Genomic DNA, 24,866 nt, shown 5'->3' with positions numbered 1-24,866 from the left:
TCTTGTTCAAACTTGCCCCACAGAAAAGGGATGATGGGTTACATATGCAAGTCATTTTTGTCAAGATCAGATCCAAGATTGTGGCCATTTTGTTACTTAGATGTGTCGCCTGAAGCCATTTCTCGACATGCATGGACCGATTTTCTTCAAACTTGGCAAAAAGACAATACATGAGAGTATACATATGCAGAAGTTTTTCTTTTGTAATCTGACCAAAGATGGCCGACTGACGGCCTTTAACTCCATACAGCAAAATTACTAAAACCATGGGGGCTATGATTTTCTTCTTGTTGTTTGATGGGCTTGTAAATACATGTGGTTTTCTTTGGTAAACGGTTTTCCAACCTGGGTCATTCCATGTCAAATCATCAAAGAATCTGCCGTCATCTCTCAGATTTTTGTAAAACTTTGGGAACCAATTGGGACCCATGAAAAACAGCTAGAACTCAAATATTTTTGCTAACAGCCTCTTAATTAGTGAGATACAGGTTAACGAACTTTGGACTAATTAGCGCGATGTCGCGAATTCAAATGGCCATATCTCTAAAAGTATAACACCTAGAGAGCTGGTTTTGGTGTCATTTTAAAGGTATTTTCATGCCCTATAAATTTGTCTGGGCAACATTTTCCTACCTCCAATCACAAAAAAGTTATCACAAAATATAAACTTCAATCGTGAATCCCAAAAAAATGTATCCTTCAAATTTCCTCAAATTCATCCCAGATGTACCTTATGATGTCAAGAAGCTTCCACATAAGTTTTGTGATGGGCACTCCAATAGTTTCTGAGATATGAGCAATAATGTACATGTACGTATGGCATATAGGTTCGAAAATCAGCATTTGTAATGTATTATACAATCATTCTAACCTAGCCATGACAGGGAACACAGGGAACAACCATCAATTGCTTTGAAGTATCATATACTTTCATTTTCAACTGGGCCTGAGGGGAATTCTCATCTGGGGAATTCCAACTGGGATTTCCCATGTGGGTAAGTCGAGGTGATGCAACTTTCACAGTCTAAGATCCCCAGGGAAAGTCCAAGTTGGCTTAGTGTAATGCTTAGGCCTGCCACCAACAGAAATTGGCAGTTCACTTCTGAAGGAGCTGCAGAAAAATGACGACTGCCAAGGAAAAGTTCATCTTGAAGCAGAAATCCTGCTGCAATCCCTTTGGAGCTCATGAAAAACCAAAGTCGTCTGGCTTGAGAGCTGTTAGCCAAAAAGCCATAGCCGCTCATCCAAGCCTCAAACTGCAAAGTGCACAGAAAATCTGTACCCAGTGTCGTAAGAAACTGGCAAAAAGACAACCAGGTGTGGTAGAGACTCAGAGTGAAATACCATTACCAGTGACCAGCAGCGCTATTAGCAGTAGTGAGGACAATGATGGTGGAGGTGAATCACCAATACCAGGCAGTTCAGGGGAGTTTGAATTTCATTCTCCTGAAATGGAACTGAATACACTGAATGAGTCTTTGGGATTGATTGGAGAATCACCTATTCCAAAAAAGAGACTTGCTGCAGATAAATATGTGAAATCTAAAACCAAGAAAATCGGTGACACTGGTTAGTGAACCTAAGTCAGGTTAGTGAACACTGTGTACTTGAACTCACTTATTGATTGTATAATACATTACAAATGCTGATTTTCGAACCTATATGCCATACGTACATGTACATTATTGCTCATATCTCAGAAACTATTGGAGTGCCCATCACAAAATTTATGTGGAAGCTTCTTGACATCATAAGGTACCTCTGGGATGAATTTGAGGAAATTTGAAGGATACATTTTTTGGGGATTCACAATTGAAGTTTATATTTTGTGATAACTTTTTTGTGGTTGGAGGTAGGAAAATGTTGCCCAGACAAATTCATAGGGCATGAAAATACCTTTAAAATGACACCAAAACCAGCTCTCTAGGTGTTATACTTTTAGAGATATGGCCATTTGAATTCGCGACGTCGCGCTAATTAGTCCAAAGTTCGTTAGTCTGTATCTCACTAATTAAGAGGCTGTTAGCAAAAATATTTGAGTTCTTGCCGTTTTTCATGGGTCCCAATTGGTTCCCAAAGTTTTACAAAAATCTGAGAGATGACGGCAGATTCTTTGATGATTTGACATGGAATGGCTGACCTGCTCGTTTTTGTCTCATTTCCTTCATTGGCTCGATTTAATGTGTACAAATAGGTAGACAGGACATTTACCCCACCGATCGCTCATACAATTTGCCAACGCTGCACCCAAGGTTTCGCTCGGCCGTACGTAATAAATAGACGGGTGGGTGTTGAGGGCCAGTAAATGTGCTAGTAAACTGTAAACATATGGCCCTTTTAGCTTAACGTAACTGAGATTTAAAACAACTTAAAGTTATCTGAACATATGGCCCTTTTAGTAATGTACATATATGTTGATATGCACAGTGAAAATGGCATGGGCATGACTCCAATATGGCCATAAATATTACAATAAGATAAAAGATCAAATGAGATGATGCATCTTGAATTGCATGAAGTTCTCTTTGGTCCATGTAATTCAAAATATACATAAGACTAAAAGCCTATACACCTGTAAATATGGGGAGTAATTATTACCTTTATCAAGAAAAATAATTATCCTTCACATTTCGTTTTTTGTGTTTCCATGAAATAATAAATAAATTTCTGAATGTAATATACTAAATAAAATAAATTCCCTTCCCAAATCTTTTGGCTGTGATTCGACTGCATCCTGAGATACTCATACCTATGTTGTGAAGCTTGTGTAAGAGTGAAAAATTACACCACAACGTTTTTAATCAATGGTATCTTCATTCACACGATTCATAAATTACAGCATTCCATATGTAGAGCATTCTGACGGCTCAACAAGCAAGAGCACCAGAGGAAAAAAAATAAAATCAAACACCACCAATAAATAATTATTTAAATAAACTGAAAATTTACTTCCATAACCCAACTGAAAGTATAAAAAAATATCCTTTTCTTGCACCAAAAAAATACAAATCATTGGTAGGCCTCAGTTGTTCTGGCGTATAAAAAACTGTCACATTCCCACGTGGATTTGGAGTTTACGTTGAAAATGGAGCATTTGGGGTGTGACCTGCACACCGGAATAGTGGTACCAGAGAGCCGAGTTAAGCTCAATGTTTCTCCAGAAAGGAATCAGAGAGCTGGAGCTATTGTCCATGATGATGTAATACAAACTAGCAATAATTTAGCTTCGAACATCCATTCATGTAGCTTGAGGTTATAATCAGTCAGGCATCTCGCCCGGTCTCACAGCTCTCTACTCTGCTGGTCTGCCACATAATGTGGTGTCGTCGTTACACCATCACTGCCCCCCTGTGAGCCCGTCACATTGACCACCACATCTTGCTGGTTGTCCCGCGGCACATGAAATGCAACATCCGGGCAAGGCCCTTGCAGGTTGAGGCAGACGAGGCGCCGCAAAGACGCCGAGTTGACGATCTCAAAGCCTCGGTTCCCACCAAAAGTGCTGGGCTTCCAGTACTCGGGTGAACAGATGGCGTTTCCCATGAGACCCTTGAGCGAAAAAGGTGCTCCGGCTTCAACCATGGTTTCTCCGAATAAAGCTCCCTGTCTGGGTTTTTCTACCATGAGCCCCAGGTAGAACTCCATAGCATTGATGTCACTGTACAGCTCAGCAAGATCTGCTGCCATTTCCGTTTCTCCTGCAAGGATTCAAAGACTACTATGAAATCATGGATGTAAAGTCTTATTTATTGATGCCATTCTTTAGAACATCTGGCACACATTTAAGCCACGGATGGAGCACATGAGAGAAGCGGAGCATTAGGTCTTACCTGTGAGCTGCTCAAAGGACTGATATGGCTGAAGGCCAAACTGTTTGCGGTACTGATTGAGAGACTGGAAACGCATCTTTCTTCCATGTTTGATGGATGCTGTTGCCACGTGCAATAATGCACCATGGATGTTTTGGCCACCGCCAATCTGCAAACAAATGCAACTGTAAGTTAGTTCATTGTGGTTCACACACACTTGCGATTTAAGAGGTCTGTTGGTAACAACTTGTATAAGCCACACCCTTTTCTCATCCGATGGCTCCATGAGCTATGGTCGGATTACAACACAAACGCCATCACTCACCCGTCCAGCCTGTTGCACGTTGAAGGCCTCCAGCAGACCTCGTACTCCATGGTTGAGCAAAATGGTGTTGTTGAAGAGGAACTGGCTATACTGGTATTCTTGCGTGCCGACACGGAACGCATCAGGATTCAGGCCGTGCCAGTGGTACAGGTGGTTAAATTCAACTGAGATGCGGTTGCTGTACTGAAAGGGTTGTCCAAAGAGCAGCTTTGGGTCGAACTTGAGCTTGAAGTGATATCCACTCAGGTGTTGTACATAATCCTCAATGACAATTTTGATTGTCTCACCTGTCAAAATAGGCAGACAGTCATTAGTTACATTGCTTTTGGGTAAAAGTACCCTTTGGTGTCCTGTATATTGTATCAGAGAAGTGTGCTTTGGTGTACCTATGAGGATGAGACGTGCTGTCTGAAAGATTCTCTCGTCGTCCCATTCGGGATGATCCACATCGAGTACGTCACACACGCGATTGTGTTCACGCAGCCAAAGGGTCCCGTAGAGCATGAGGCCTGGCACCAGGCCGAAGGCTTCGTGACCAACAGCAAACCTCGCCGCCTCGGGGACATGCGGTGGGTAAATCATGTCCACCGGAGCTTCGGACACCAATGGTGGGAAGACTTCACCATCGATCATCTGTGGGTGGACAAAATATTTAAAAGCCTTGTTTATTTTTTGGATCCATCAACACCATTTATAACCACTATTAACAATTTGATCTCCCAGTGGTTTGGACCATTTCAGATATCTTCACGTGGCCTACGGCACGGCACAGGCTGGCACGATTACCAATGGCAACTAGAAGGGCACTCGGTAGCGTGCACATCTCAGCAGGCTAAACAGTTTACGTTTTGTATCCCACCGGATTAGGCCAGATCTGCATCCGGACCTGAACCAAAATCGAGACACAACGCCTAATGGCATCCCAGCAACGAGAGCATGGCAGACAAAGGGACGGACGGAGAAATCTGGCAACTTTACGGCATAGATTACCTGGAATTTTAGCTTCCCATTATTGTGCAGGCGCAGCTTGTGCTGTTTATCCAGCGTGTCTCCATAAATGTGACTCAGATCCACCTGCAACAGAGAAAGAACAAACATTTTACTCCAAGAGCTCGGTTTTGCCAGACACCGACGCAACCGAGCACCGAGCAAGTTAAAACTTTAAACATTCGTGCATTCCATCCCGAGAGCCAAAGATGATGTTATAATCCAAAACCTCGACGTCTGCCAGTATGCGGAAAAGGCAACAAAACTCAAGTCCTGATTTGACGACAGAATTAAACATGTTTAGGTTTAAATTCGGTTGAAGGGAAAGCTCAGAGATGACCCTTTTAACGATCATGTCTGGGTTCAATTCCTGAACTGATTATAAACAGGTAAAAATCATTGAATCGAGTGGTATCGATTTGGAGAGAGGCCGAGCCAGGTATCCGACAGACTGACATTCGCTGGTGGGCGTTCCGGTTCCACATTGTGTAATGGCACCCAAGTCAAATCACAAATTCCTCATCCGGAAAGGAGATGGGCACCATGAATTATGCCAACACGGTGCCACCATTGTCCTTTAAGATCATGAGGTACATATTGGATCGGACACGGTTAGAATCGCTCACCCCATGCCCGAGGGCCTTGGTGAAACCTGGACCGCGCTTGAAGTCCGTTTTGAAGAATTGGTGGGTGAAATGCTGTGCGAAGAATGCGAAAAGAAGATTGCTGCCCTGTGGATCCGGAATGAAGGTCCGGCGCAGCAAGAAGCGTTCGGCGAGCTTCTGCGCGTCCGGGAGTTCTTTCTTTCCTTCAGAGAGAGGAGCACGATGAGCGGTTACATTCGGGATAACAACTAGTACACTTTTAGCATATTATTTATATTTCCACAACTCGTGTGGTGAGTCGTGAACGTCTGGGATACTGCGGTGCATACCTGTACGGCCCATAGGAGTGGGGCAACCCTGTGGTACGGGAGGCAAGAGGCGAGTGAAGTAGCTGAGGTTGGAGTATGCCTCCCAGGACTTGTACCCGTAATCGGCATTGTATGTGGGTGGACTCGATACCATGTGTGCACGAGCTGTGGAACACGAAGGACAACCAGACGTGAGAAAGGTGCAATTGTACATGTGAGTGAGGGTTACCCAATGAGGTCGAGCACACACGAGACCACACACGTGCAGCTTACACGCGTGAGGCCACACATGCACATGTTATACGTGGGAGGCCACACATGCACATGTTATACGCGAGAGGCCACACATGCACATGTTATACGCGTGAGGCCACATCTGCACATGTTATACACGTGAGGCCACATCTGCACATGTTATATGCGTGAGGCCACACATGCACAGGTTATACGCGTGAGGCCACACATGCACATGTTACATGCGTGAGGCCACATATGCGCATGTTATACGTGGGAGGCCACACATGCACATGTTACATGCGTGAGGCCACACATGCACATGTTACACGCATGAGGCCACACATGCACATGTTATACGCGAGAGGCCACACATGCACATGTTATACGCGAGACGCCACACATGCACATGTTATACGCGTGAGGTCACACACGTGCAGCTGACATGTGTGAGGCCGCAAACACACGCAGGTTACATACGTGATGTCACACACACGCAGCTTTACACGGTCACACACATGCAGCTTTACACGGTCACACACATCTAGTCTAGCTTACACGGACACACACATCTAGCTTACACGAATGCATCACACACACATGAGACTAACGCACACATCTAGCTTACACGAATGCATCACACACACATGAGACAAACACACATAGCTTACACATCAGCACGTGGCGCATGACCCGGTCTCGCAGGAAGGCAGCTCGGTTGACGAGGGACCAGAAGGGAGCAAAGTGCGTGAGGAAGTAATGCACGGTATCTGGAAGGGGCTTCAGCATATTCACAATCCACGTCCATGTCTCGGCTGTGAAAGGACAAGAGTAGAGGATGAGGTTGTACCTGGAGCGTTTGTCATCACGTTGCCGTCAGGATGACATCTACCTGTCACGCGTATCGGTATTACAACGCGAAGTGTAGGTGCCCTCAGGGGGTGCGAGGGGTACAAGTTACAAGTACCGTTTGTTATGGATGTTATAAAATCTTTGCTCATTGTAACGAGTCCATGAGAGGTACCGGACGCACTTACGGTAGGTGCAGTTCGATCCGTAGTATCCAGTGCGGGTGCAGTCGCACTCGTAGTCCTCGAAACCCACGGACACACAAACCCCCTTGTTCTCGCAAGGGCTCCCGCAGCAGGGGTCACCTGGTCGTGAGAAACGAGAGAACGTTAGGAACACGCGATCGGGACCCGATGTGTTTATACAGTCCTTGCAGGTGTACCGCGAGGTACCAGTACCTACCAGCAGCAGCAGCACCAGCGAACACGACCGCGACGCACAACACCACGAAGACCTCTGACGTCATCGCTCGACCGACCTATTCGCGCGTCTTTCGGAACTCAGTGGAATGTCTAAACGTGCCGTGAGAATGCCTTTTATACCCTCAAATGACGTCACGGATTCCGACCCCGTGCAAAATTTCACGTCCCAAAAATTCCCCACCTAACCCCCTCCTCCCCGAAATCCCTTCCGTCGATCCCAAAAATGGGAATTCAAGCCCGGAAATGGGAGGAGCTGAGCATGTTTGGGGGCTGAAGCAATGGCGGGGGGTTTGGTGGGGGTCACGGTCACCTCCCCTAAGGTGTGGATACCCGGAAGATAGACCGAAGATGTTGAGTGAAGACGAGTAGGGGTAGCACCTCTTTAGATATGGCATATGGAACGGAGGGTTTCGGAGGGGGGAAGAGAGAGATTAATTAATTAATTAATTAATATGATGTCACATCTGCAGGAAAATCGTTAAACAGGTAAATATCGATAACCAGCCAATGATCATTTACTATTAAATCACTTCTATCGATACGTTTCCTTCAACCGATGCTATTGATAACGAATTGATAATATATTTAAGTGCTGCACCACGTGACTACCACTTGGTGCGGTATTGATATGAAATAAACGTGAACCAATGGGATCACTCATTGAAAACACAAACTACGTCGGTCCGATTTCGGGTAACTAGCGGAAGTTAAGCCGATTGTCTTCCAGTCCGTCGAGTGCACGTTTAATAAACGTCCGACGGTCTCTGAGCGCTTCGCTTCACCGAAACCCCTTTGCCGCCCCCTCGTGCATGTCTACGTCACATGGACACGGACTTTTATAAGGAACACGCGGGCCCTCCAATCAGTATTAAAAGCGGTGCAGTTTGAGGATCCACCATGACCGGCATTGCGGTGTTCACCCGCCATATTAAGCCGTTCACGCCAACTGGAGCGTAGACCTTACGACGAACTTGACCTTATGGGCCTAGAGCCCCGAGCTCATGGAGACCCTTGAATGTGTGTTAAAACCCCCAAGGAGTAGGATGGACGCGGGGTCACAAGGTGCGAGGGGTCACGGGGTGCGAGGGGTCACAAGGTGCTAGGGGTCAGAAGGTGCGAGGGATCACAAGGTGCGAGGGGTCACAAAGTGCGAGGGATCACAAGGTGCGAGGGGTCACAAGGTGCGAGGGGTCACAAGGTGCGAGGGGTCACGGGGTGCGATGGGTCACAAGGTGCGAGGGGTCACGGGGTGCGAGGAGTCACAAGGTGCGAGGGGTCACGGGGTGCGAGGAGTCACAGGGTGTGAGGGGTCATGGGGTGTGATGGGTCACAAGGTGTGAGGGGTCACAAGGTGTGAGGGGTCACAAGGTGCATGGGATTACGGTATGCGAGGAGTCACGGAGTGCGAGGGGTCACAAGGTGCGAGGGCTCACGGTGTGCGAGGGGCCACAAGGTGCGAGAAGTCACGGGGTGCGAGGGGTCACAAGGTGTGAGGGGTCATGGGGCGTGATGGGTCACAAGGTGTGAGGGGTCACAAGGTGCGAGGGATTACGGTGTGCGAGGAGTCACGGGGTGCGAGGGGTCACAAGGTGCGAGGGCTCACGGTGTGCGAGGAGTCACAAGGTGCGAGGGGTCACGGGTTACGAGGGGTCACAAGGTACGAGGGGTCACAGGGTGCGAGGGGTCACAAGGTGCGAGGGGTCACAAAGTGCGAGGGGTCACAAGGTGCGAGGGGTCACGGGGTGCGAGGGGTCACAAGGTGCGAGGGGTCACGGGATTCGAGGGGTCACAATGTGCGAGGGGTGACGGAGTCCGTGGTCCCAGGTATACAATGGTCATCATTTCAGGTTTTCTCTTTTCTCGGACCCTAGGAATGCGTCATCAGTATGAGAGTGAAGTGTGGGGTGCAGTGAGGTCTCGGTGTGGGGGTTGGATCAGGAACCACGGGATCGCGGGGCGGGAGTCACTGGGGGCCTTACTGCGTGTGTGCGCGCCGCCGCACCCGGAACAGTACGGCAAGGATCGCGGTGTCCGAGGTAAGGATCTCGCTTTACTCGCTCACTACTGGGGTCTCCGTCGGGTCCATGGCTCCCCGAGGACGTCGCGCACCCGGCCTCCTCCCGCGGTCCGGATTCGGTTCGTTTTCATCGCTCGCGAATCCCACGGGAATCGCACAATGTGCACCGGTCAGAATCCCGTCCGCCACCCTCTCGTTCGTGTGATTGGACGAACGAGATCCGTCCCGAACCTCGTGACAAGTTTCAAGTTTTGGTTTCACAAGCTCTAGAGAGCGGACGTACGAGGGAACATCATGAAAGTACTAAAAAGGTTTCATCGATAAACTTTATCGATCCGTCGCTAACTTTGTATAAACTCACAATGCTCTTGGACAGAGTACTTCGTCAAAACTGTCTAATCCCCCCCCCCCCCCTAAACATATATATTTGTTTTCAGTTTAACACCCCTCACTCACTCCCTCTCCTAACATAAAGAAGGGGTTAAATTATATGTTAAAAAATACTAATTAAATCGATTTACCATGAAAGCAAAATTGTCTTAACAACATATGTGTCTCCAGCGATTTGGGAATTTATATGGGGGTTACACCCTCTTCCCCCACCCCCCCCCCCCCCACTCCTCCCCCACATCCATGCCGTTTCAGAATTTGTAGGGGGCATCCCCCTCCATGCTCCCGTGCATTCTTTGGAATTCTAAGAATACATCTAAAGTGAGCCCAAAAATCCATTGGTTGTGCATGTATTGTATTAATTTGCCCATTATTTCCCTTTTTGCTGTAGTGCTGTACAAGTTCATACCGGTGTTGTTGGTCCTATCTACAAACTATGTACGCAAATTGTCGATTCTTCTTTCTCTCACCCTCTATTTTCTATCCTCTCCCCTTCTCCCTGTCTTGTTGCATCACTCGATGCTCTGTCCCTCTGATGGACGCTAAACGGGGTGTTCCGTCTGCTCGCATAAACGTTTCTCTACAATATGCTAAATTTCCCATGGGTCTTTCATGAAGAGTAGGTGAGTTATCACCGGCACCCTGAATAAATTTTAACAAATTCCTGTCCAAATCGCCTTCATTCGAACGTCAGACCTGGCCAGCCAGTTCGTGAATGACTTGGACCAAATACTTTCCCCAGGTGATCCCACAAGGAGGTGGGAATAATAATGACTGTAGTAGCAGTAGTAGTAGTAGTAGTAGTAGTAGTAGTAGTAGTAGTAATAGTAGTAGTAGTAGTAGTAGTCAGTAGTAGTAGTAGTAGTAGTAGTATTCGTTCCCTTCTCTAGTCTTTGTTCATTAAACTTTTTCTCAATCCCACCCCTTTCCTTTTCATCATTTATCTCACTCAATAATTCGACTTGGCAGGGGGTTGGGGGTTTGAGGCCTTCCTCTCCATCATATCGCTACACCCCCCCCCCCTCCCTATTTTCCCCTTTAACTTTCGATGTTTGCTTTCCATGAGTACCCTCTAACCTCCCCACCAATCAATCCTTCCTTCACGTCCTCTTCCGTTCCATCTTCACTTTCACATCCTCTTCTGTTCCATCCTCATTTTCACTTCCTCTTCCGTTCCATCCTCACCTTCACATGGTCTTCCATTCCATCCTCACCTTCACATACTCTTCTGTTCCATCTTCATTTTCACCTCCTCTTCCGTTCCATCCTCATTTTAACCTCTTCTTCCATTCCATCTTCACTTTCACGTCCTCGTCTGTTCCATCCTCATTTTCACCTCCTCTTCCATTCCCTCTTCACTTTCACATACTCTTTTGTTCCATCTTCATTTTCACCTCCTCTTCCGTACCATCCCCATTTTCACCTCTTCTTCCGTTCCATCTTCACTTTCACGTCCTCTTCCGTTCCATCCTTATTTTAACCTCCTCTTCCGTTCCATCTTCACTTTCACGTCCTCTTCTGTTCCATCCTCATTTTCACCTCCTCTTCCATTCCATCTTCACTTTCACATCCTCTTCCGTTCCATCCTTATTTTAACCTCCTCTTCCGTTCCATCTTCACTTTCACGTCCTCTTCTGTTCCATCCTCATTTTAACCTCCTCTTCCATTCCATCTTCACTTTCACGTCCTCTTCTGTTCCATTCTTATTTTAACCTCCTCTTCCATTCCATCTTCACTTTCACGTCCTCTTCTGTTCCATCCTCATTTTAACCTCCTCTTCCATTCCATCTTCACTTTCACGTCCTCTTCCGTTCCATCCTTATTTTAACCTCCTCTTCCGTTCCATCTTCACTTTCACGTCCTCTTCAGTTCCATCCTCATTTTCACCTCCTCTTCCGTTCCATCTTCACCTTCACATCCTCTGACGTTCCATCCTCATTTTCACATCCTCTTCCGTTCCATCCTCACTTTCGCATACTCTTCTGTTCCATCTTCATTTTCACCTCCTCTTCCGTTCCATCCTCATTTTAACCTCCTCTTCCGTTCCATCTTCTCTTTCACGTCCTCTTCTGTTCCATCTTCATTTTCACCTCCTCTTCCATTCCATCCTCATTTTAACCTCTTCTTCCATTCCATCTTCACTTTCACGTCCTCGTCTGTTCCATCCTCATTTTCACCTCCTCTTCCATTCCATCTTCACTTTCACATACTCTTCTGTTCCATCTTCATTTTAACCTCCTCTTCCGTTCCATCCTCATTTTAACCTCCTCTTCCGTTCCATCTTCACTTTCACGTCCTCTTCCGTTCCATCCTCATTTTAACCTCCTCTTCCGTTCCATCTTCACTTTCACGTCCTCTTCCGTTCCATCCTCATTTTAACCTCCTCTTCTGTTCCATCTTCACTTTCACGTCCTCTTCCGTTCCATCCTCATTTTAACCTTCTCTTCCGTTCCTTCTTCACTTTCACGTCCTCTTCCGTTTCATCCTCATTTTAACCTCCTCTTCCGTTCCATCTTCACTTTCACGTTCTCTTCTGTTCCATCCTCATTTTCACCTCCTCTTCCATTACATCCTCATTTCACCTCCTCTTACATTCCATCCTCATTTTCACCTCCGTTTTCCGTTATTCTCACCTCCAAGTCGGGCAACTTTGTCACACAAAGCTTTTTGTGTTTTAACAACATATATCTGGAGAGACAGAATGTCGTGTAGTGATCCCCCCCCCCCCCCCTTCCCTTCACTGCACTAGACCTGTCCTCCAGAGTGGTGGGAGTCATTCGGATCGGGGAATGTAATGGGGTGAAGGATGAGGGGGTGGTGTTTACTTTCAGCTAACCAACTCTTCATCACATCATAAAATGATGCAAAACATCCCTACACGTCTCCACTACAGTGGGTCTTACTGAGAGCACGTGGGTCGTTATAGACTTCAGAGTCTTCAGGGTTTAGGGAAGAGTGTGATGTCCACAGAACACACTGGGAGAGTAGCCAACCAGGCTTCATGAAACCGAGCCTTGTTTTACACCTCTTCGCACATCTAGTGGTTGAATTTTATACATTGTGGCGGGCACAAGGGACAATAATTCCGCGCACCAGTGGGTGGCGCGAGCATCTAGGCGGGGAACTGAAATGCATGCCCCGCCTTTCGGCTGATCGGCCACGCCCGGGGGCAAGGCGTGGCCTCGGGAGATATATGCGGGCTCTAAGCTCGAGCCCGCCCAGTGCTGAAGTGCGAGCTCTGAATAAAGACTCTTGTTGTATCAACGCGTTGTGGCCTCCCTCTCTGGCAATCGAGTCGTGTGTGCACAGCACCACACTGGTGACCCCGATTGGTTCAGCCGTTGCTGACCCCCGAACGCGCCATGGCTACCAACGCCGTCGCAATCAAACTCCTGGAGTTTTGGGAAGCGCAAGCCGACGTTTGGTTTGTGCAGGCCGAGGCCCAATTCCAGCTCCGGGGCATCACGGCGGACGACACCATGTACTACCACGTGGTCGCCGCCCTCGGGCCCGGCACTGCCGCCCGAGTCGTGTCCATCCTTCGGTGCCCGCCAGGCGACCACAAGTACGAGGCGCTCAAACGTCTCCTCCTCGCCACATTCGGGCTCACAGAGATCGAACGTGCCGACCACCTCCTGGACCTTCCCGCCCTCGGCGACACACGACCATCCGTCCGGATGGATTTCATGCTGTCTCTGCTTGGAGACCAGCGCCCAGATTTCTTGTTCCGCGCACTTTTCCTCCGCCAGCTGCCGATACAGGTGCGCCTCACGCTGGCCGGTTCCAACAGCACGGAACCCCGCGCCCTGGCCGGAGAGGCCGACAAGTTTTTCGCGGCCTGCGACACGCGGTCGGTTTACGGTGCTGCCGTAGTGGATCCCGGTGCAGAGGCTACAGCGCCCCCGGCTTCCCTCGTGGCCACTACGGCGCCCCGCCCACTACCGCCGCCGCCACCACCACCGCCGCCGGCACGGCCGCCGCGGCCGCCACCGCTGCAAACCTGGTGCTACTACCATGCCAGGTTCGGCCGCAAGTCCGAACCTGAAGGGGCCGTCCCTTTACTGGCCAAGGTGGAGTCGGTCAGGGACTTCCCGCACCCCCGCATGATCAAGGGGCTCCAGGAGTTCCTGGGCATGGTAAATTTTTACCACCGCTTCGTGACCCGCATCGCCCAGCTCCTCTGCCCCCTGCACGAGGCCCTCCGGGGCAAGCCGGGCAAAGGTGACATCGCCTGGTCAGAGCCGATGGCCGAGGCATTTGCAGGCGCAAAGCTGGCCCTGGCCAATGCCACCATGCTGGCGAACCCGGCGCCCGATGCACCGATCGCCCTCACCACCGACGCGTCGGACTACGCGGTGGGCACGGTACACGAGCAGTGGGTGCGTGGTGCTTGGCAGCCCCTGGCGTTTTTTAGCCGGCAGCTTCGCCCGCACGAACGCCGCTACAGCACCTTCGACCGCAAGCTGCTCGGGCTCCACCTGGCGGTTCGACACTTCCGCCATCTGCTCGAAGGCCACCCGTTCACGGCTTTCGTCGACCACAAGCCCCTTGTGTTCGCGATGCCCAAGGTCGCCGAGCCATGGTCGGCACGGTAGCAGCGTCACCTCTCTGCCATGTCCGAGTACACGACGGACATCCGTCACGTTGCGGGTAAAGACAACCCAGTGGCGGATTGTCTTTCCCGGTCCGTCGCGCACACGGTCCACCTCAGGATCGACTATGCCCGGATGGCGGAGGACCAGACCGCCGACCCCGGTGTCCAGGCCTTGCGGACCGCCGTCACGGGCCTCCGCGTCACCGAGGTGCCGTTCGACATCGCGGGCGCGGCCCTCCTGTGCAACGTCTCCCTCGGCCGGCCTCGCCCCATTGTGCCCGCTGGCTTGCAGCGCCCGGTTTTCAACGCCATCCACGGCCTGTCCCACCCGGGCACAAAGGCCTCCCAGAAGCTCGTCGCGGCGAAGTTCGTCTGGCATGGCCTCAGGAAGGACGTCCGCGACTGGGCCAGGACGTGCCTCGCGTGTCAGCGCGCAAAAGTCCACCGCCACACCCAGGCCCCGTTGGTCCCGTTTACGGTGCCCGAGCGTCGGTCGACCATGTCCACGTCGACTTGGTGGGACCTCTGCCCCCCTCGTGGGGGTTCACCCACCTCCTCACCATGGTGGACCGCACCACACAGTGGCCGGAGGCCGTGCCATTGGCGGCGACGCCTGCGGCGGATGTGGTGCAAGCCTTCATCACCACTTGGGTTGCCCGGTTCGGCGCCCCCTCGGACATCTCGTCCGACCGCGGCTCCCAGTTCACCTCGGAGCTCTGGGGTGCGGTGGCGCAAGGGCTCGGCATCAAACTGCACCGCACCACGGCCTACCACCCCCAGGCCAATGGCCTGTGCGAGCGCTTTCATCGCTCGATGAAGGCCGCGCTCCGGGCCAGCATCCGCGACGGCAGCTGGGCCAACAGGCTCCCCTGGGTCCTGCTAGGCCTCAGGACGGCGCCCAAGGACTTCGCACGGCGGAGTACGTCTTCGTTGGCACGACGCCCACTGGGCACCGCTACGGCCCCCATACGACGGGCCCTTCCGCGTGCTGGAGACCGGGGACAAATATTTCACCGTCGACATTGGCGGTGCCCCGGATCGTATCTCTGTGGACCGCCTCAAGCCGGCCCACCTCGATCTGGACCACCCCCCGCAAGCAGCTCTGCCTCCGCGTCGAGGCCGCCCCCCGGCGGTCAGACCCCCGGCACCCCCCAGCCCCGCCGTCCCACTACCCCCCAGCCCTGCACGCATCGCCAGGGGGCATTTCGGCCGGGTCATCTGGCTTCCCCGCAAGCTCACCCTTCAGGTGCGCGGGAATTCTGGGGGGGGGGGGGGGGGGCGTGTGTGGCAGGCACAAGGGACAATAATTCCGCGCACCAGTCGGTGGCGCGAGCGTCCAGGCGGAGAACTGAAATGCATGCCCTGCCTTTCGGCCGATCGGCCACGCCCGGGGGCAAGGCGTGGCCTCGGGAGATATATGCGGGCTCTAAGCTCGAGCCTGCCCAGTGCTGAAGTGCGAGCTCTGAATAAAGACTCTTGTTGTATTAACGCGTTGTGGCCTACCTCTCTGGCAATCGAGTCGTGTGTGCACAGCACCACAACATCATGATTTTTGCTCATTGGTCTGTTCCCGTTGAATGTTCATTATAATTCACAATCTCCTCCTCTTCCATTATAGTGCAATCTCCATAACGATAATAATGTTGTTGTCCATTCAATGTGCTGCGGTAGTGGTGAAATAATTGTGTGATTAACTGTACAATGATCTTCTTCTTCTTCTTCTTCTTAAGTCGACTCTTCCGCCAAACTTAGATGACGTCATTGATCTTCAGCTTTCAGTCCTCTCGATCAAGCATTGCAGTGTGCAGTTCCTCTGTCTCCAGGCCCGTATCGTTCAACATGTTGATGTAGTTGAGAGCTGCCCAGCCCTGCTTCGGCCTTCTATCCAAGTTTAGGTGTCCAGAATACAAGCTTGGAAACAGGTTCGTTTATCTCTCACGTGTACACGTGCAATACCGCACAAAAAGAATGTGCTGTGTTGCAGGTGTACACGTGAGAGACAAAGTTACTGCGAGCTCCATAATTATCCCTGACATGCTCATGACAATTCACCTGTCATTAACGTCATGTAATCCAACACAACCTCTCCAAATCAAGCATGACCTGCCTGATAGGTGCACACATACCGATCATACCCAAAGGTGTTTTCCAAAAGGTGATCCCTGATGGTTATCGCTCTTGTCTTTGAGAAGCACTTTATTTACTTTTCTAGCATTGTGTTCCTGTTATTTATGGGTTTTTTTCTCCACACCCTCCGTGAACCATTGTGTTCTCAGGTCTTCATGGTCCCAATCACCCACAGCCTGAAGTCCTCAAACAGCCACCTGCTTACTTTTATCTCAACTCCACAAACTATATCTTACTATAATTCACCAAATGTCCGTCCGTCCGTCTGTCTGTCCGTCTGTCTGTCTGTCCATCTGTCTGTCTGTCCATCCCCCTGGAGTAAAATAGGCTATGTTGTTTTCCCAATTTCATCTTTGGTCTCCAGCATTTTCAGGTTTGGACTTCCGCCTAACGTTATTGTCCCGGGTATCGCAAAAACGGCTGCACCGATCGCAACGATACACCTCCATGCCCATGGGATTCCCACGGGTGACCCCACTAGTATATATAATGTGTTGACCTCCTAGCACTATGGAGCAGTGAGGCAAAGATCGTGTCCCATAACAACTAAAGCCATAGGCGTAGTAATGGTGGAGGCGGACGGGGCGACCGCCCAGAGCGCGAACATGGATGGGGCGCCAATTGACAGCCTCAAAAACACGTTTGCATGCTCCATTTGGTTGTTTATAAATTCCAATAGGGCCTACAACGAACTCCTTGTGAGTACCAGACGTAACTTTCAGAACCAAGCAAGTTTTTACTCTGTGTCACGTGACAATTAAGGGGTTGCCGGCTGCGTAAATCACTTCTTGTCTAATTGCCTCGTGAATGTTCGAAAAGACGAGGTGATGCATTCTGCCATATGGAGATTGGAGATCGCCCATGATAGGCCGAAGGGATTGAGGGGTTATAATTGTTGGAGAGATATTGCGTAAGAATCCAGATTTCATGCGTGCTTTGCAAGCTCAATTGGCGACGACCACGATCACGTGACATGTTCGTTATTTAACTTCCTTGTCCCACTCTTTTACTTTCAACGTCTTTGATTGGAATCCCAACTTTCCTATCATTTCATCCTCTTTATAACGCGTGGCCATCCGAGGATAATTGTAATGAGTGAATTTCCAGTTTCAAGTGACTTATTACATAAATATCATTATAGGAGGAAAATAAAATTCCATTCAAGAAAGAAAAACTTACTTATTTGCTTTCAAAACTTTATTTGGTCAGGACATTTGATGCACTGAAAAGATGAATTGTGCCAAATTTGACCTAAACTGCTCTTCTGCTTAAAATTTTATGAAAAATTACACAAGGGTATAAATTCTGAGATAAACTCGTTTAAAGTTTCACTCATGATTTATGAGTGCAGAGTCACATGCGCTTCCAAAGGAAATATGTTAATCATGATTTTGTTTGTACACAATTTGTCAATGCACTGTGCACAACTTGTCGATGCACTGTGCACAACTTGTCGATGCACTGTGCACAATAAGCCCATGCACTCGACATAATTTGGTGATGCACTGTACACAAATTGTCAATTCACTCTACACAATTTGGCAATTCACTCTACACAATTTGGCAATGCACTCCACAGACTTTGGTGATTCCCTGTACACAATTTGTCAATTCACTCTACACAATTTGTCAATTCACTCTACACAATTTGGCAATTCACTCTACACAATTTGGCAATGCACTCCACAGACTTTGGTGATTCCCTGTACACAATTTGTCAATTTACTCTACACAATTTGTCAATTCACTCTACACAATTTGTCAATTCACTCTACACAATTTTTCAATTCACTCTACACAATTTGTCAATTCACTCTACACAATTTGTCAATTCACTCCACACAATTTGTCAATTCACTCGACACAATTTGGCAATTCACCCGACACAATTTGGCAATTCACTCTACACAATTTGGAAATGCACTCCACACAATTTGTCAATTCACTCGATACAATTTGGCAATTCACTCTACACAATTTGTCAATTCACTGTACACAATTTGGCAATTCACCCTACACAATTTGGCAATTCACTCTACACAATTTGTCAATTCACTCGACACAATTTGGCAATTCACCCTACACAATTTGGCAATTCACTCTACACAATTTGTCAATTCACTCTGCACAATTTGTCAATTCACTCTACACAATTTGTCAATTCACGCTACACAATTTGTCAATTCACTTTACACAATGGCTATGCACCCTACACAATTTGATGATGCACTGTACACAATTTGTCAATTCACTCTACACAATTTGGCAATTCACCCTACACAATTTGGCGATGCACTGTGTGCAATTTGGCCATGCACTCGACACAATTTGGTGGTGCACTCTGCACAATTTGGCGATGCACTGTACACAAATTGGCGATGCACTGTGCACAATTTGTCGATGCACTGTACACAATTTGGTGATACACTGTGCACAATTTTTCTATGCACTCTACACAATTTGTCTATGCACTCTACACAATTTGGCGATGCACTGTGCAATATTTGGCCATGTACTCCACACAATTTGGCCATGCACTCTACAAAATTTGGTGCACTCCCCACAATTTGTCGATGCACTCTACACAGTTTGGTGATGCACTCTACACAGTTTGGCGAAGCATTTTGCACAATTTGGCCATGCACTCGACACACTTTGGCCATGCACTGTACAGAATTTGGTGCACTCTACACAATATGTCAATGCACTCTACACAGTTTGGCGATGCACTTTGCACAATTTGGCCAAGTACTCGACACACATTGGCCATGCACTGTACACAATTTGGTGATGCACTGTACACAATTTGTCTATGCACTGTACACAACTTGGCGATTCACTCCACACAATTTGGTGATGCACTGCACATAATTTGGCCATGCACTGTACACAATTTGTCTATGCACTGAGACACAATTTGGCGATTCACTCTACAAGATTTGGCGATTCATTGTGCACAATTTGGCGATGCACTGTACACAATTTGCTGATTCATTGTACACAATTTGGCGATGCACTGCACACAATTTGTCAATGCACTGGACACAATTTGGCGATTCACTCTACACAATTTGGCGATTCACTCTACACAATTTGGCGATTCACTCTACACAATTTGGCGATGCACTGTACACAATTTGGCGATTCACTCTACACAATTTGGCGATGCATTGCACACAATTTTTTGATGCACTGTACACAATTTGGTGATGCACTGCACACAATTTGTGATGCACTGTACACAATTTGGTGATGTGCTGTACACAATCTTGCGATGTGCTGTACACAATTTGGTGATGCACTGCACACAATCTTGCGATGCACTGTACACAATTTGTGATGCATTGCACACAATTTGTGATGCACTGTACACAATTTGGTGATGTGCTGTACACAATCTTGTGATGCACTGTACACAATTTGTGATGCACTGCACACAATTTGTGATGCACTGTACACAATTTGGTGATGTGCTGTACACAATTTGTCGATGCACTGTACACAAATTGGCGATTCACTCCACACAATTTGGTGATGCACTGCACATAATTTGGCCATGCACTGTACACAATTTGGCGATGCACTGAGACACAATTTAACGATTCACTCTACAAAATTTGGCGATTCATTGTGCACAATTTGGCGATGCACTGTACACAATTTTGTGATTCATTGTATACAATTCGGCGATGCACTGCACACAATTTGTCAATGCACTCTACACAATTTGTCAATGCACTGAGACACAATTTAGCGATTCACTCTACACAATTTGGCGATTCATTGTACACAATTTGGCGATGCACTGTACACAATTTGGCGATTCACTCTACACAATTTGGCGATGCATTGCACACAATTTTGTGATGCACTGTACACAATTTGGTGATGCACTGCACACAATTTGTGATGCACTGTACACAATTTGGTGATGTGCTGTACACAATTTGGTGATGTGCTGTACACAATCTTGCGATGTGCTGTACACAATCTGGCGATGTGCTGTACACAATTTGGTGATGTGCTGTACACAATCTTGCGATGTGCTGTACACAATCTGGCGATGTGCTGTACACAATTTCCCCATACACATAGCACGTGTACTGTATGCATTGTTGTTGTGACCTGTGCACATGCTATAAATAGCCCAAAGGTCGGTGTTGGACTGCTCCAATTGTAGGTAGTGCTATCAGATTCAGATTGGGAGGGAAACTTTTTCTCAAAATGGTGTAGAAATAGCAATGTTTGCAAACATTGCACACCGTTGCCATGGTAGCCAAATATATTCAAATGCTAAATTATGTTAAAATGTGTGTTAAGCTAAATATACTGAAAAAAAAAAAAAATTCAACTTGAACATTTTTTTTTTGTGTGTGTTTTGTGTTGAATTCTGATTCTCCAAACTTTGAAAGGTAATATGCCCTTCAATCCTACTTCAAACTACCTTCAAATCTTCAAAATGAATCCTACTTTCAAACCTACTAAAGTACTAAATTTCAAAATAGATTTTTTTTTATTGCTAATAAGCCACTTGTAACCTATATATTTTCTCTTTCATGGAAGAGTTTCCTTAAGGCCGGCACGTCCCGCACAAGATACGCCATGACGTAAGATGTACAGTGAAGTACATGACGTATGATGTACAGTGAGGATATGCATGTGAGGGAAAAACTTGCTTTTAAACTGTTTAGTCTGGGTTTGAATCCCGACCCAGCTACATTGAAACTGTCATCCTGTTCATTCACAGGGAGGTTGATTCATCCTTTCCAGTCATAGGCAACTGTTCCTGGACTCTGTTTCTTTTGCACCTGAGAAGGTGGAGAAGTTTCTGGCAAACTTGGAAGCTGATTCGGCAACTGGAGTCTGGACCGTACAATATCAGCTCAAGAGTCCTAAAAACCCGTTCTGCTGCTCTTGCACTTCTTCTCTCTTTTCTTTCACCCTATATTTTGGCCTAGGTCATCCACCATCTGCTTGGACGTCAGCCAACATTACAGCATTACATAAAAAGGTGCAAAAACGAATCCACTTAACTACAGACCAATTAGCTTACTTCCAATTATCAGTGAGGTCACAGAATCCATCATCACAGTCAACATGTAATGTTGACTCACATCTCACACCCGAGAGGTCTCTCTGTTGACTCACACCCGAGAGGGTCTCGTCTCTTCAAAGCTGTCCATGCAGCACGCTTTCGAAGTTAAGTAACTTTTCACAATTGTGGTTTTGTCGAAACTGTATCTTTCTCTCGGTGTATGTACCTATTGGGGTGTCTTTAATAGTATTATTGGTGTTGGTTTTTCATACCTGTGTACAGAATCGTCGGTCTTTCGTATCGCGTATTCTGAGGCCTTGTGTAGCAGGCTACCGTGTCCGACCTTGGCTTGAGGCTTTGTTCTTGTCTCAGCGGTTCTTCGATCGCGCTGCAATTACTTTCTGGTCTCTGGTTTTCCCGGTCTTTTCACCCCATACTTCCTTGTTATAAAATCTCCTCAAAAAAAAAACCAAAATAATATTTCCTTCTCTGTTCTTATTCGTTTATTCGTTGTTCTTATTTGTTCGTCCGTTCTTCGACCACGTTGTTTGTGATTACGTGATCACGTTGCTAAAAAATGTCTAATCTGTCCCCTGAAGAACTGTATTCTGTCATATTCTATAACACCTTTTTCTTCTTCTTCTATAAAAAGATGCTTTCGACTTGCTCACCAAATCTATTCATTCCAAAAAAAAATTCCATCTCTTATAGTGCATCTTTCATTCATTCCCTAAACTCTCCAGCACTCCACCCATCCTTCAGCGTCCTCAAACGTATTTTTGACTCGAATGTCTCAAGAAACTCATTTTGCAATAAATGTTCGTTTCCCATTAATCGTACACTTTTCAAAATCCAATCTCACCCCTTCCCTCCAAATCTTCCCCATTACCCCTTCCCTCCAAAACTTCCCCATCATCCCTCCCCTCCAAATCTACCCCTTTGCCCCTCCCCTCCAAATCTTCCCCATCACCTATCTCTTTCAAATTTTCCCCCTTGCCCCTCCCCTCCAAATCTTCCCCATCACCCATCCCTTTCAAATCTTCCTGCTTGCCCCTCCCCTCCAAATCTTCCCCATCACCCCTTCCCTCCAAAACTTCCCCATCACCCCTCCCCTCCAAAACTTCCCCATCACCCCTCCCCTCTAAATCTACCCCCTTGCCCCTCCCCTCCAAATCATCCCCATCACCCATCTCTTTCAAATCTTACCCCTTGCCCCTCCCCTCCAAATCTTCACAATCACCCATTCCTTTCAAATCTGCCCCCACACCCCTCCCCTCTGGGACTCTCCCTCGCTCCTCCCCTCCTAGACTCCCGTCTCACCCCTCCTCCTCAAAGCGTCCTCCCCGCTTCTTCCCCCTTCCAACTTTCACCTTCATCTCCCTCAACCTTCTGCCTCACTCTTCCCCCTCGTCAAATAACACCTCACTGCGCCTCACCCAATCACCATCAAACCTTTTGTCCGCCCCATTCTTCCCTTTCTCCAAGCTATTCTGTAATCTCTGACACACCTTCAAAAGCTCTCCCTACTTCTTCCTCCTCTTCCACATCTTACCCTACCGCTCCCCCCCCCCCCCCTGTTCTGTATCCGATGCTCCCCCTTCCTCTTCCTTAACAGTATGGACCTCAAACATCCGGGGCTTTCACTCAAACTTGTCTGATCTCTCCATACAGGTTGCTTCTGACAAACCAGACGTGATCTGCTTAACAGAAACTTTCCTCCTTCATGATGTCTCTGATTCCTTGGTATCTCTCCCAGGTTACTCCCTCCTCCGGTATGATAGACCTGAGCCTCGTCCTGGAGGTGGGGTTGCTATCTTTATAAAAAAAACTCTCTTCCTCACTCGCCCTGCACTGCCCTCTCTCCACCTCACCCCCAGGAATACCTTTGGCTACGGCTTCCCCTTCGCTCCCACCTTTTGTTCATATGTGTGTTGTACCGTCCACCAAACAGTGATGACTCCATCTACATCTCGCTGTCTGAGAATATGGACCAACTTCTATCTACCCATCCCAACTCTCTCTTCCTCATATGTGGTGATTTCAACTGTCACCATGCCAGTTGGCTGGGTGTGGGTACCTCTCTCACCAGCCATGGCTCTTCAGCAAAGGACTTCTGTGACTCACTGGGACTGACACAATCTGTCAATTTCCCGACCCGGATTTCAGTCAACGTAGCATCTTCTCTTCTGGACTTGGTTATGACTAACTTCCCTGAAAATGTCTGCTGCTCTTCTTCTGCTCCAATCGGCTCTTCTGATCATGTCAGAAGTGGACATCTGTCTTGTTAAAGTGGACATCTCTCTGACCATTCTCAGAGAGCCTCCTCAGCGTCGACGAGTCTGGCATTTCACTCAGGCTAACTGGCACGGTCTTCAAGCAGCCATCAATCATCTGGACTGGTCTCCCATCTCTACTGCCTCTGACATCAACTCATCCTGGGAATTCTTCCAAAGTAAATTGCTCTCTCTCATGCACAGATTTATCCCATCTCGTCTTCAGTTGTCATACCCTTCCTCCCGTCCATGGTACACGGAATCTTGTGGTGAGGCTATTGCCCAGAAACAACTTGCTTTCGTCTCCTGGAAAGCAAATCCAACGGAAGGAAATCTCATTTCCTTTCACAAAGCCCGAAACAAGTGTGTGTCCACCCTCAGGAGAGCCAGGAAACAATATCTCTCCGTTCTCAGGAACGAACTCTCTTATCTGTCTCCCTCTTCCAAATCCTGGTGGCGTCTGGTCAAATCTGTTTCTGGTGTTTGTTCCCCCTCCATCCCCTCCCTCACCTCAAATGGCCACACGGCTGACTCCGCACGTGAAAAAGCTGAATTCCTCAACTCTGTGTTTGCCTCTAAATCTTGTGTCCCAAACCCATCCCTCTCTGTACCCACCGTACCCAGTCATACCCAGCTGCTCCTGGACTCTGTGTCCTTTCCTCCTGACAAGGTGGAAAAGTTTCTGTCAACCCTCGACTCGGATTCTGCAACTGGACCTGATGGCATCAGACCACGTGTCCTAAAATCTTGTTCCTCCGCTCTTTCACTCCCTCTCTCTGTTCTCTTCACCCTCTCTTTTGCTCAAGGTCATCTTCCATCTGCTTGGAAATCTGCCAACATCACCGCTTTGCACAAAAAAGGTGCAAAAACAGATCCCAGCAACTACAGACC

At 48.0% G+C, this 24,866-nt stretch overlaps 2 protein-coding genes across 5 annotated transcripts in view; one reads left to right on the top strand and one right to left on the bottom strand.

Moving 5' to 3' along the window:
- Positions 1-2,776: 2,776 nt before the first annotated feature.
- PTGS2 (prostaglandin-endoperoxide synthase 2) lies at positions 2,777-8,319 on the bottom strand. The gene is made up of 10 exons (XM_068124991.2): positions 7,520-8,319; positions 7,306-7,422; positions 6,940-7,083; positions 6,056-6,199; positions 5,748-5,929; positions 5,125-5,208; positions 4,521-4,767; positions 4,135-4,421; positions 3,831-3,978; positions 2,777-3,698 (listed from the first exon to the last, which is right to left on the bottom strand). Exons 1-10 carry the CDS (start codon positions 7,581-7,583, stop codon positions 3,283-3,285), a joined length of 1,833 nt encoding a protein of 610 aa, XP_067981092.1. The 5' UTR covers positions 7,584-8,319; the 3' UTR covers positions 2,777-3,282.
- A 1,103-nt stretch (positions 8,320-9,422) lies between these two features.
- The window catches only part of PLA2G4A (phospholipase A2 group IVA), a 43,706-nt gene continuing 28,262 nt past the window's right edge, over positions 9,423-24,866 (top strand). Inside the window, exons 1-2 of one of the 4 annotated variants that reach the window (XM_068124988.2) lie at positions 9,540-9,575; positions 10,202-10,267. The gene's annotated coding sequence lies outside the window, so the exon portion shown is untranslated. Of the gene's footprint in view, positions 9,576-9,684; positions 9,857-10,201; positions 10,268-24,866 lie in introns of those variants that run through there. The other 3 variants (XM_068124986.2, XM_068124990.2, XM_068124989.2) reach the window with 3 other exon arrangements.

The sequence above is a fragment of the Myxine glutinosa genome, chromosome 8, assembly GCF_964187855.1.
Source record: "Myxine glutinosa chromosome 8, kmMyxGlut1.1, whole genome shotgun sequence".
In the NCBI taxonomy this organism is placed as follows: Eukaryota; Metazoa; Chordata; class Myxini; order Myxiniformes; family Myxinidae; genus Myxine; species Myxine glutinosa.
The sequence above is the reverse complement of the archived record's forward strand: the minus strand, read 5'-3'. Positions and strand labels throughout refer to the sequence as shown.

Bases quoted from the DNA above. Each gene is read 5' to 3' on its own strand.
- PTGS2 (XM_068124991.2), bottom strand. From the start codon at position 7,583: ATGACGTCAGAGGTCTTCGTGGTGTTGTGCGTCGCGGTCGTGTTCGCT. The intron at 6,200-6,939 runs GTAAGCTATGTG...CGTGTTCCACAG, and splicing joins CATGCGCCACGTGCTGATGT to CTCGTGCACACATGGTATCG. The intron at 4,422-4,520 runs GTACACCAAAGC...CTATTTTGACAG, and splicing joins AGCACGTCTCATCCTCATAG to GTGAGACAATCAAAATTGTC.